The 12,401-nt window shown below is 43.3% G+C and overlaps 1 protein-coding gene across 3 annotated transcripts in view; it reads right to left on the bottom strand.

The window, feature by feature from the left end:
- TMEM255A (transmembrane protein 255A) overlaps positions 1-12,401 on the bottom strand; it is a 54,087-nt gene that overhangs the window by 8,746 nt on the left and 32,940 nt on the right. For 2 of the 3 annotated variants that reach the window (XM_004379573.2, XM_004379574.2), the window contains 2 exons: positions 9,132-9,294; positions 741-884 (listed from right to left, as the gene is read on the bottom strand). In XM_004379573.2, the coding sequence (XP_004379630.1) occupies positions 741-884; positions 9,132-9,294 (307 nt within the window). The remainder of the gene's footprint in view (positions 1-740; positions 885-9,131; positions 9,295-12,401) is intronic. The other variant, XM_004379575.2, reaches the window with a different exon arrangement.

Consider the following 12,401-nt stretch of genomic DNA (forward strand, 5'->3'; position numbering starts at 1 on the left):
TCCTATATTAGAGTTTGCAGCAACCATCACCAGGGAGATTATTTTTGCTACTTAAAGGATTCGTTAGAAAGTGAAAAATCCTAAAATAAATACAGTTTACTTCATCATAAGAATGGAGGAGGCCTCTTGGGCTGGACCCATGTGTGGCGCCTCTATCCCAGAATGACTTTTTATTATAGGGGCCCCAAAAGAATGATGACCCTCCTTGTGTTAGCATCAACATCTCCACATTCTCTTAGAGGACTTCTTATTGCCTCTGTCACTCCTGAAATTATCTAGACCCTTCTTGAACATACTTGTGTTTTCCAGTCTATTCCACCTATTTGCATCATAAATTCCCCGGGTTGTCTACCTATTCATACAGTAGGCTTTAAAGACATGAAAGGAGAAGAAACAGAGAAATAGAAGAAAAAAGGAGAGAAGGAGGTAGGATGGAAGTGTCCTATATTGCCTTGACCTACACCAAGCAGAAGATGACTTATCTGGGAAATGGAAGCTAATCTTCTCCTTTCATGTCTTTCCCACCTTCTCCATTTCTCCAGCCATCCCCTGCCTGTGTAGGCTTTAAGCTAGTCACAGGTACACACAGGCTGCTAAAGGCCATCAGTAACAGAGAGCCTGGCCACCTCATACATACTGTGAAGATAAAGGTAAGGTTCCATAATTGAATTCAGGGAGAGAACAAGAGAGCGTGACTGAGAACAAGGGTGATGGTGAGTTCTTTTGCTCTCAAAACATACCTGAAAGTCATAAGCAGAATATGGTGGCAGGTGAGGAGGGCTATGGTAGTAGGTATTGTAGGATGCCACTTGGGGACGAGCATAGTAAGAAACAGTTGGATGGGCATTTTCAACGGAACAGTTCAGTGCCGGGAGAGTTGGGTTCTGTTGAAAAACACAAATTAGAGACAACATAAACATTCATCATTAGGAGAATGGTTACATAAGCTATGGTACAGCCATACTATGGAATAACATGCAACTATTATAAACAATAAAGTAGACCTATAGTTGTTCAGGATATATATTGTTTAATTAAAAAACAAAAAAGCCCCAGAAATATATTAATATAGCATGATCCCAAGTTATGTAAAAAAAGACCCATGTATGTATGCTTTAAACGTAAAGACATTAATCTGGAAAGATTCACACAAATTGTTAACTGTGGTGGAGGATGGGACGGGAGTAGTAGGAAGAGGTAAATGGGTACTCTTCACTTTCTACCCTATATACTCCAAAGTTCTTATAACTAATATGTATTACTTGTGCCATTTCCCCTAACTTTTTATTTTGAAAACATCAAACCTGTAGAAGAGTTGAAGAATATTGATTTTTAAAAAGAAAAATTAAAAAAAAAAAGACCCCAAACACAAAATGTCACAAGGCTAAACAGGCTACTGCTGCTCTTGCTGTGACAGAAATGTGTTGGATCACAAAGGGTTTGTAAAAGTTGTGAGGATTCTTGCAGACTGCAGCCTTACTAAGGAGATCTCATGCAAACATGAAGGGCATTCATTTCCCTTCAGCCCTGCAGGCTAGAGGCAAAACCTCAACGTTGCACAGAAGCCATGAAAGATCAAGCAGAGTATATTGGGGGTTTTGGTTTGTTTGCTTCTTTGTCTGATTTTTTGCAAACAACACAATGCAGAAATAATTTAACACCATTTTTATAACATGGTGGTGTGTGTAGCCCTTCAAGGGTTAAAGCTAATCTTGTCCAGGATAGGGGCCTTGGTCTCAGCAGGCCAAATCACTGCTAAAGGAAGTCACCATTTCTCATTAGTTCCCAAGCAGGGTTGTGCTTTGTACCTTATGAGCGCAACATGGGTCAAGGTGTGGAGTAAATGTTTTTTCCATCTTCCATGTTATTGACTCTTCCTTCATTCATGTGGATAATTGACAGTTGTTCGCAAAATCAATGTGTCATTTCTCTGCTACACATCTACTCCACATTAATGGAGAGCAGAAGCGTCTTTTAAAGTGAGGAAAGTGTGTGGGCAGGCTTTGACAGGGGAGGGGCACAGTTAACCATGTTAGTGTGTTGGCTAGGGCAACACCCTTACAGCAAGTTTGAACACAATTCTGCTGCTCTTTTCCTTGGAGTGGGTTACTGTTTAAATCTCTAGGAGGTTTGAAGATCTATAAACCTCAGGCATTACAATGCAGCTCACAGACAACCAGAGAAATGTTTGTCAGCCTCTGTAATGTGAGAGAGGGCTGAGATCTTGACCATTCCAAGGGCTGGCTCGCTTTACAGGGGAAGAGCGCTCAGAAATGCCCTTACCTCGCCACCAGAATTCTAAGAAGAAATTTTGTCCCTGGGGAACTCCCATAAATCATGTTCGCTTGGCCTCCTGTCAATTAAAAACACACTCTCCAGCTCTTGCAGAATGAAACTAGCTCTTCTATGCAAACAAACTTAAGCCTAACCCTGGAGAAACAATCACGCAATCACTATATCTATGAAAGGTTTTATGTGTGTAGTAAGGCCAGGAGTCCAGGATAATCTTTGAAAGGAAGTTGACTATTAAAGAGAAAGAAACATAAAAGAAGGATGAAAGGAAGATTGAATGACCACAGGGAGACCACGAAAGAGAAGAGAATCAGTAGTGGGGGTGTAGGGGGAATGGACAGAGCAACAAGAGAGAAAGAGGAGGAGGGCGTCAAGCAGAAGCATAACTAGGATATGGCAGGCATGGCAAGTATTGCGCAGGCCCTGGGCACGTGGCTTCACTGAGCAGTTTCTATTAACCTGGTATGGCACCTATGGCAAGCACTGAAATTGTGCCCCTGTCCATACATCTGACACTTGTCTTTTAGATAACTTTACCGTAATATCAGCTCAAAAATACAAGTCAAGCTCGTTAATCTTTTAATTAACACATTACTGTGCTTGAAGAAGGATGTTGGGCCGTACTGGGTTAATAGAAACTGCTCAGTGGCCTGGTGTGCTCGGGCCAGTGCAATACCCTGGATAAGCCACTGATGGGGTGAAGAGTTGGGCAGGGAAAGGGCAAAAGAGATGGCCCAAAAGAATGGTCTATTCACGTATAAAACCAATAATTCTGATCTTACAATAAATTTGGGCTCGCTCTCTATTTGTGTGTGCATGTAGGAGTGTGTGTGTATATTCCTGTTAAAATTCTGGAGCTTAAGTTGTGAGACCCCCATTATTGATCAGTAGCATTCCAAGCTCCTGCAAAACAAAAGGTTACTAGGTAGCACAGGAAACTGTAAAAGCAATCTTGCCTGGACAAAACTGAGTCTATTCTGAGACAATGATTGTGGACTTTGGAAAGAATGCCATTTTTATTCCTCCTCAGTTTACTTCAAACCAGAGACACCAATAAGGAGAAAATGACAAGAGATAATCACTTTTTAGCTTCCTCTCAAATCCTTATATCTTTGGCAAATAAACACTTCATCAAACTTTTCTTTATTAAGATTCTTTTCACCAAGCACCTCTGATTAGGGAAGGAAGGCATCCTTTTTCCTTTCAGAATCCCACAACTCTGGAAATGGTGGCTCCTTGCTGATCCTGTTCAAGGCTGCCAACTCACAGCCCTTGGCATCTCTCCTCATTCCCTGGGAATGGCTTCCATCAGCCAGCACCCCGGGCCTCCCTTCAGACCCCAGGGCACTTTACCTAGGGAGGAAGCATACCACAAGTCACCCACATTTGGACCTAAGCCAAGGATTTTGTTTAGGCTCACCTGGTTGATGTTCCACGATTTTCTACCCTACGTTCTCATTTTAAGGAAAGTGATCAAAGTAATGCTTCCTCCTTGGTTGCCCCCATCCTATAGCCACACTGGTGTTCTCTCACCTCATGAATAAAATGCCTGGTACCCTGATTTCTGCTTTCATTTTACCCACTGGTTCTTGATTGAGTTCGCAGGCTTGGCCTTTGATGATACTCTGTACTTCTTTGGTCTTCCTCCCTTACTGCTAATACAGCTCTGAACAGCTGGAAACAAGGGGCTTTTAATTTTTTTTAAACTAAAGCAACCAAACAAAGGAGATAATGTCTGTTAAAGCACTTGTAGAACCAGAGAGGGATATCCAAATGTTACTTAGGGACAGCTGGAATGGAGTAGAAATAGCAAAGGCTCTGGCATCTGACAAACCTGGGCTACAGTCCCAGATCTGCTATTTAACTCTGGGCAAATCACTTGACCTCTCTTGGTCTGGTTTCTCATCTGTGAAATGGGGATAATAATACCTACCTTACAAAGTAGTGGTAGTGGTGAGAATAGAATAAAGTAATTGTGCAAAAGCACTTTGTGGAGAGTAAAGAGCTATTACTGCCACCTATTCAGGACAGACCACCAACAAACCTTTTTTTCCTCTAGAGATCAATGGGCACAGTGAAATTGAGAGTCCAAAAATAAACCCATACCTTTATGGTCAATTGATTTTCAACAAGGGTGCCAAGACCATTCAATGAAGGAAAAACAATCTCTTCAACAAGTGGCTCTGGGACAACTGAATATCCACATACAAAAGAATGAAGGTGGACCCCTACCTCACACCATATACAAAAATTAAAACTCGAAATGTATCAAAGACCTAAATGTAAGGCTAAAAGTATAAAACTCTTATAAGTAAATAAACATAGGGGTAAATCTTCATGACCTTGGATTTGGCAATGGATTCTTAGATATGACACCAAAAGTACAAGCAACAAAAGAAAAAAAATAGATAAACTGTACTTAATAAAAAATTTTTAAAAATTGTGCATCAACAAACACTATCAAGGAAGTGAAAAGACATCGTAGAGAATGGGATAAAATATTTGAAAATCACATATCTATCTATATAAGGGTCTAGTATCCAGGATATATAAAGAACTCCTACAACTCAACAACAAAAAGACAAACAACTCAATTAAAAAATGGGCAAAAAACTTGAATAGACACCTCTTCAAAGAAGATATACAAATAAGTTCCGCATCATTAATCGTTAGGGAAATGCACATCAGAACCACAATGAAATATCACTTCACACCCAGTAGGATGGCTACAAAAAAAAAAAACTGGAAGTAACAAGTGTTAGTGAGGATGTGGAGAAACTGGAACCCAGGAACATTGCTGTTGGGAATGTAAAATGGTACAGCTGCTGTGGAAAACAGTTTGGCAGTGCTTGAAAAAAACATAGAATTACCATGTGACCCAGCCATTCCACTCTTAGGTATATGCCCTAATGAATTGAAAACAGATGTTCAAACAAATGCTTGTACACAAATGTTCATAGTAGCACTATTCACAGTAGCCAGAAGGTAGAAACAACCCAAATGTCTATCAATAGATGAATGGATAAACAAATGTGGTATATCCATACAATGGAATATTATTCAGCAATAATAATATTTAATTATAATAAAAGGAGTGAAGTACGGATACATGCTACAAGGTGAATGAACCTCAAGATCAATATGCTAAGTGAAAGAAGCCAGACACAAAAGGCCATATATTGTATGATTCCTTTTGTATGAAATATCTGGAATAGGTAAATCCATACAGACAGAAAGCAGATTAGTGGTTGCCAGGGGCTGGGAAGAGGGGAAACGGGGAATGGCTGCTTAATGGGTATGGGGTCTCCTTTGGGGATGATGAAAATGTTTTGGAACTAGATAGAGGTGATGGTTGCACGACATCATGAATGTACTAAGTACCACTGAATTGTAGACTTTTAAATGGTTAATTTTATATTATGTGAATTTTACCTCAATAAAAGAAAAAGGGCACAGTGACGGAAAACAGGGGTCTAAGTTAAGGCTGAAAGCTTGGCAGGGCTATATTTCTTAGTACTCCTCCCTCCCAACTTTCAGAAATTTCTTGAAGACAGTTGTCCAGGTGCCCTTTACCTTTAAACCCCAATTCCTACTGTAACCATAGAAAAGAATCTTATCAAATCCTTCACACTGAGGGGTTAGTAACTTCAGGTGTTAAGATCTCTGTGGCATATTAGCTTTTTTCTTTTTTTCTTTTTAATACATGCATTTTGTAAGCTGACCAGGAGGAAGAGGACAATATCTAAAGTAAATAATCGAAAAATGATGGAAGTTTTAGCACCATGACCTACAGTGGGATAAAACTGGGGAGGGGGGAAACCGTGCAGGAACCCATAGTGCCCACCAAGTACTCACTATCTACTCCATTTATGTACAGACAGTCCCCGGATAATGAACAAGTTTCATTCCTAAGTCTGTCTTTAAGTCGAATTTGTATGCAAGTCGGTATAGTTAGGTACAGTGTGTATCTAACCGGTTAGTCAAATGTTTATCTTAGTATATAGTATATAGTGTACGTTTCTATGCATAAAAAACATTAAAGAAACACTTCCAGATACACTAAAACATCTTTAACATAATACAGTAATAATAATAATAATGTGTTGATGTGCATTGCAAAGTCACATCCATTTGTTATTATGAACCATTATATGTACCTTCTCCACAGTTGAAAAGATACCCACAGGGCAAACGTTACCCAAAATACTGAGAAGATTCTGTTCTGTAAAATCTTTGAGACCAATTAGATACTTCATTGTACGCTGTGAACTAAAGAAACTACGTTGTACCATTTCTGCTAGGTTTTGAACCCTCTTCAGCAGAGACAGGAAGGATTAGGGGCATGGGTAGGATGGTGCTGAGGCAAGACGGGTCATTCCCCCATCACCTCCTCACCAGACCTGTCAACCCCGGGCGCCAACTATGAGGCCCCTTCCTCCGGGTGCAAGGGAGAAAGTGCCGCTCATCATGTACTATGAGCGAGCTCAGGGCCTGAGGGTTGGGAGTTCTCCACGGACCCCCGGAAACCATATGAACATACAGACGTCAGGAATCTAAGACTGCCCGCCCCCCACTTCCAACGACCAAAAGGCCAAGAACCGCTGCAATAGTAAAATCCCACATGTGTAAGGCAGGGGAAACAAGCCCAGAGAGGTGCTGCGATAGCGTCCGGCTGCACAGCACGGAGGTCCGGGCGGGATGTGGTGGGGTGGAATTGGGTAAGGGGGCGCCGCGGAGGTACGGTCGTGTGCCCAGCGCGGCACACTGACCGGTTGTACTCGGAGAATACGTAGAGCTTGGCGCCCGCATCCTGGCCGGTGGCCGCCACCACCTGCAGGCCTGCCATGCGGAGCAGAGCGGCTGTGTTTGGGGCACACGGACGGTGGGGCCGGCCCTTTCCGAGCTCCGAGGGAGATGGGTGCACGTGGGCTCTCCGCTCGCTGCTGTGGGCCGCGGCTGGGCGCACTATGTCGCAGGGGTCCGCCCGTCGCCAGCGGCCGCCCAAGGACCCGCTGCGGCACCTGCGCACGTGGGAAAAGCACGGCCAGTCGTGGGAGCCTGGGTGCCCAAACTCAGAGCTGAGTCAGTTTTTTCATAACAGGCTTTACAGGGGGTGCAGGGGTGGTGGTGGGATTGGTTCGTAACTACGGGTTGTATGTAAATTGGACGTTTGTAACCCGAGGACGCCTGTATCAGGTTAGCTCTGCCACCCAAGCCTGATAGTTCTAGGAACAATTCTGAGAACACCTAACACCCATCCAGAGACTAGACGCTTCACAGTGCCTCTGCTTTCACCTGCCCCTTGGTCTCCAGGAAGAACAAAGGAAATTATTTTCTCAAAAGAAGCCTCAACTCAGAAACAGCTTTTCCACAGCGTTCCCACCCACAAGCTCCCTCAGGCCCAAAGTTACAGGAAATCCTTCCTCCTAAGGCCCCACCTATATAAATCGGAATGAACTTCATGGCAATGGGCTTAAGGCACCACCATTGTCGATGCTTCTCCCATTCCTTAGTCCTTGGGCTTTCGGAATGGGAGAAGGGGAGTGGGAATAAGAAGTGTGATATGAAAGAGAGCGACTTGGGGCGCAGAGGGAAGGATTTCTCTTAACTTAAGGTCACCAGCAGGAACACTCAATCCTTCAAGCAACCCAGTCCTGCTGGGGACTTGCTGCCCCAAACGCAGAGGGTTTTCTTCATTTCCTTTGTCCTACCTCACCTTTCATTTTCCATTACCCATCCTCTTAACAGTCCAGGATCAAACTACAAACTGCTTTTCAGGTTCCTGTTTCTCAGAGATCCCAAAATGTGACAGACACAGCCAAGTGCTTAGGGGCTGCCTGCCTCATTTCTGGGGTCAAAGGAATGCTTCTTTCAGGTACAAATAATTCGCTGAACAGATGTGGAACATTCCTTTAAAGCAGAGGTACTCAACTCTGGCTGCTACAGCTCAGAATCACCTAGGGAACTTAAAATTTTATTGATGACTGGGCCTCACTTTAGACCAACTAAATCAGAATCTCCGGAGGAAGGGCCCAGGTATTTGTATGTTTGTTTTTTTAAAGTAGTTCAGGTGATTCTAATATGAAACCATCTTGAGAACCATAGCTCTAAAGCTTTCCTTCCATAATTAAAGATCAAGGTGTATTAAATCAGCAAATAAATGCTTGGAAATGTTTTAAAAACAAAGGAAGGAAGGCGCCTACCATTATAGAACACCTACTGGGTGTTGGCTCCTAACGCCTTCACAGACACACACACAAATATAAAAAAAGATTTGGAAAGGGGGAAAGGGAACGTGGGGAGGCTGAGGTTGAAGTTGAGGTTGAAGGCAAGACCTGGCACGCAGCTTAGCCTAGGGCTGGCCCTTCAAATGCAAAATGAAAAGAGCCCAGATGCTCTTTCTGGGGGAAAAAAAAAGTGATGGAATTCCTGGGGAGGGGGAGACTAGCATTAATTTTACCTGTAGCTAAAAAAACTCTTTCCTTCCTTGTCTCCCAATATGTTAGGGGAAAAACTACCCTGAAAGTGTGTATGCTGTGGGGGGGGGGGCATGTAGGGGGGCATGAAAGACTATGTTTAAATGACCAGTGTGAATAGGAGAATTGACAACATTGCCCTGACCCCCACCCAGCTTTTGCCTCAAGGACACAGGCAATTCATGTTAGTAAGAAATATTTGCAGACTGATGACATCATATAGCTCCTTCAAGTTGAGATATTTTGAAGGCAGCTACATTCTTGAAGAAAATGCTTCTGTTTCCTCCCCATTGCCCCCAACCACCTAGCCTCACCCCCTACCCACAACAGGAGGCTCGGTGGAATGGGAAGTCCCTTCCTTACCATGTCCTTAAAGCCTCCGAGCACAGCGGCAGTGATGATGCCCAGGAACAGGCCGACAATGTTGAGGATGGTGGCAGACCAGAGCAGGTGGTAGAGGTGGATGATGTCCTGGCAGCTGCTGACGTCGATGTATTCATAGTACCCGCCAGTGATCTCCACCCGGCTGGACAGGGAGGAGGACACCCCAGTCAGTCCCCAGCTGGCAGGCTGGCCCCCAGGGCTTTAGCTACCATACAGCTCAGAAAAAATATAGGTGGGCAGGTGGGGAATTACTGTATGGGACATGAGTACACTTGGGGAGCAAGACACTAAAATAACTCAAAGTGTGATTGCTGTTTATACCCCCCACACACAAAAAAAATCTTACCTGTCAGAGAAACACTTGTTACCAGCACTAACACTAATCCAAGACAGCTTTATTGACACTTGCATTGTGACAGGCACTGTGCTAAGTGCTGTGTGAATTCATTGAATCTGTACTGTCCAGTATGGTAGCTACTAGCCACATGTGGCTATTGGAATTTTAATTGGTTCAAATTAAGTAAAATTTATAAAAATTCAGTTCTTTAGTCTCGTCAGCCACAGTTCAAGTGCTGAAGAGCCACATGTGGCTAGGTGGCTACTGTACTGGACAGAACAGATTATAGAACATTTTCATCGTTGCAGAAAGTTCTATTGCACAGCAGTGCAAATCCTCACAATACCTTTATGAGGTAGATACTATCACTGTTCCCATTTTACAGATGAGGAAACTGAAGCACAGAGAGGTTAAGGAACTTGCCCAAAGCATAAGGATCTGAATTCAGGCTTCGAAGACTTCAGTGTCTCCCCTCTCTCAAAAAAAAGAAGACAAAAAACAAAAATCAATGCCCCAAGGAGCCCTGGTGGTGCAACTGGTTAAGCGCTTGGCTATTAAACAAAAGGTTGGTGGTTTGAACCCACCTGGAGGCTCCTAGGGAGAGGGACTTGTCGATCTGCTTCCATAAAGATTACTACCAAGAAGCCCTATGAGGCAGTTTTACTCTGTCACATGGGGTTGCTAAGAGTTGGAATCGACTCAACAGCACCTAACAACAGCAACAAAATATACTCACCACACACACTCAAAAAAAAAAAAAAATCAATGCCCCAATAAAGAACTAAAGCTGAACTACTGTGCAGACCTGAATATCACCTCCTTGTAGAGGCCTTCCCTGATTACTCTGTCCAAAGACACATCCCCACCCCACCCCTGCCCTGTTACTCTTTTTTGAATTGTTGTTGTTGTTGGGTGCCGTCAAGTCGATTCCGACTCATAACTACCCTATAGGACAGAGTAGAACTGCCCCATAGGGTTTCCTAGGCTGTAATCTTTAAGGGAGCAGACTGCCACGTCTTTCTCCTGTGGAGCGGCTGGTGGGTTCGAACCGCTGACCTTTTGGTGATTTCTCTGTAGCACTCATCCTCATATGAAATTATCTTACTGATGTGTCTACTTTGTTATTGGCTGTCTCCCAGCTTGAATGTGAGCTCCATGAGGGCAGAAAGTTGGTTCATTTTGCTTGTCGCTGTGCCTGACATATAACTGGTGCTACATAAATACCTGCTGAATGAATTAAATGAAAGCCCCTGTCCTCCTAGATGTTTCAGACTACGTAGTTTAACACTTGGCCACTGGAATAATGAATAATAATGAATAATGAATCTGAAACACTGTGGTTCTTAAAATTAAAGTCACAACCAAACACCCCCTGGTATCAAGATGGTTATTACATGTGTCTCCTGATTTAAGAACAGTCAAATGAAAAACAAAAAGAAAAATCCAAGGTTTAGCTTCAAAATGAGTCAGGGAGTGATTATTCACATGAGAAAAGACTTTTGAACTTTACAGATAAATTTATTGTAGGAGTCTTTTAAATCAGTGTTTCTCTGAGGACTTGAAATCAGTGTGGTTAAAGGACAGACAGGTCAGAATCGTGCATGTGTTTGTGTGTGTGTGTTTATGTGTGCATGTGTGTTTGTCTGCCTGTATGTGTGTCAGTGTGTTATTTGTGTATGTCTGTGGGTGTCTCTGTATCTGTGCATGTGTGAGAAAGAGACTGTCAAACATGCAGATTCCTAGGCCCAGCACGCATCCTACTGAATCTGGAAGAATCTCTGGGAGCAAGGCTTAGGAATCTGTGTTAATGAGCTCACTGATGTTTGAGAGCCGCTGTTTTAAATAGTACGCTTCCATAGTGGAATTTTAAGTGTGTTTTAGTTCGTCCGAATTTGAACAGAATTTCAGTATTTTCAGGAACATATCTGAACAGACCATCCATAACCATATATCAAGTGTCTCCTATTAGCTGGCATTGTGCTAGGCCCTGGGGATGGGGCAGGGAAGATACACAGATTGCTTAGAGCCCAAAGAAGGAAGGCACAGCTGTGCAAGGACTATCCCCTGGAAAGGGGAGGCGTGAGTGTATGGGTGAGTGTGGGGTTGGGGGGAGGCACGGTAGGAGCTTGGAGGTCAACTTCTGACTTCCCCCAAATTAGCTTTGCTTATCCCCTAATATGGGAGAAAGATGTGGCAGTCTGCTTCCATGAAGATGACAACTTTGGAAATCCTCTGGGGCAGTTTTACCGTGTCCTATAGGGTCACTATGAGTTGGAATCAACTCCACGGCAACGGGTTTGGTTTTTGGTTTGTTATTTCCTAATACACTGAGGGATGGCTGGTAATACATATAAAATGGCAGTATAGCATAGTAGACTCTGGAGTCCGACTGCCTTTGAATCCTGGCTCTGTCATTTACTTGCTGTCTGACCCTGAGCAACTTTCTTAACCTCTGAGTCTGAGGGATTTAATGAGAGAACGCATGAAAGCAGTGCCCTAGCACATAATAAGAAAAAAAACCCAGTTGCCTCCAAGTTGATTCCGATGTGTGTCAACTCCATGTGTGTCAGAGTAGAACTGTGCTCCATAGGGTTTTTAATGACTGAGTTTTCTGAAGTAGATTGCCAGGCCTTTCTTCCGAGGCACTGCTGAGTGGACTTGAACCTCCAATCTTTTGGTTAGCAGCCAAGCACGTTAACCATTTGCACCACCCAGGGACTCCTACACATAATAAGAGACCCCATCCAAAAAAAACACGTAGCTATATTTTTCCCTCGAAGAGCCAGCCTCTGGCAACATGGCACAAACCTTGGAATGCTATTCTTAAAGGCACAGACTACAACATGGGGATAGGTCAGTAGTTTAAACATATTCAATAGTTTTAGAGAATATACGGATGGTTTCAGTTTCAG

The sequence above is a fragment of the Trichechus manatus genome, unplaced genomic scaffold (genome assembly GCF_000243295.1).
Source record: "Trichechus manatus latirostris isolate Lorelei unplaced genomic scaffold, TriManLat1.0 scaffold00066, whole genome shotgun sequence".
NCBI classification, from domain to species: Eukaryota; Metazoa; Chordata; class Mammalia; order Sirenia; family Trichechidae; genus Trichechus; species Trichechus manatus.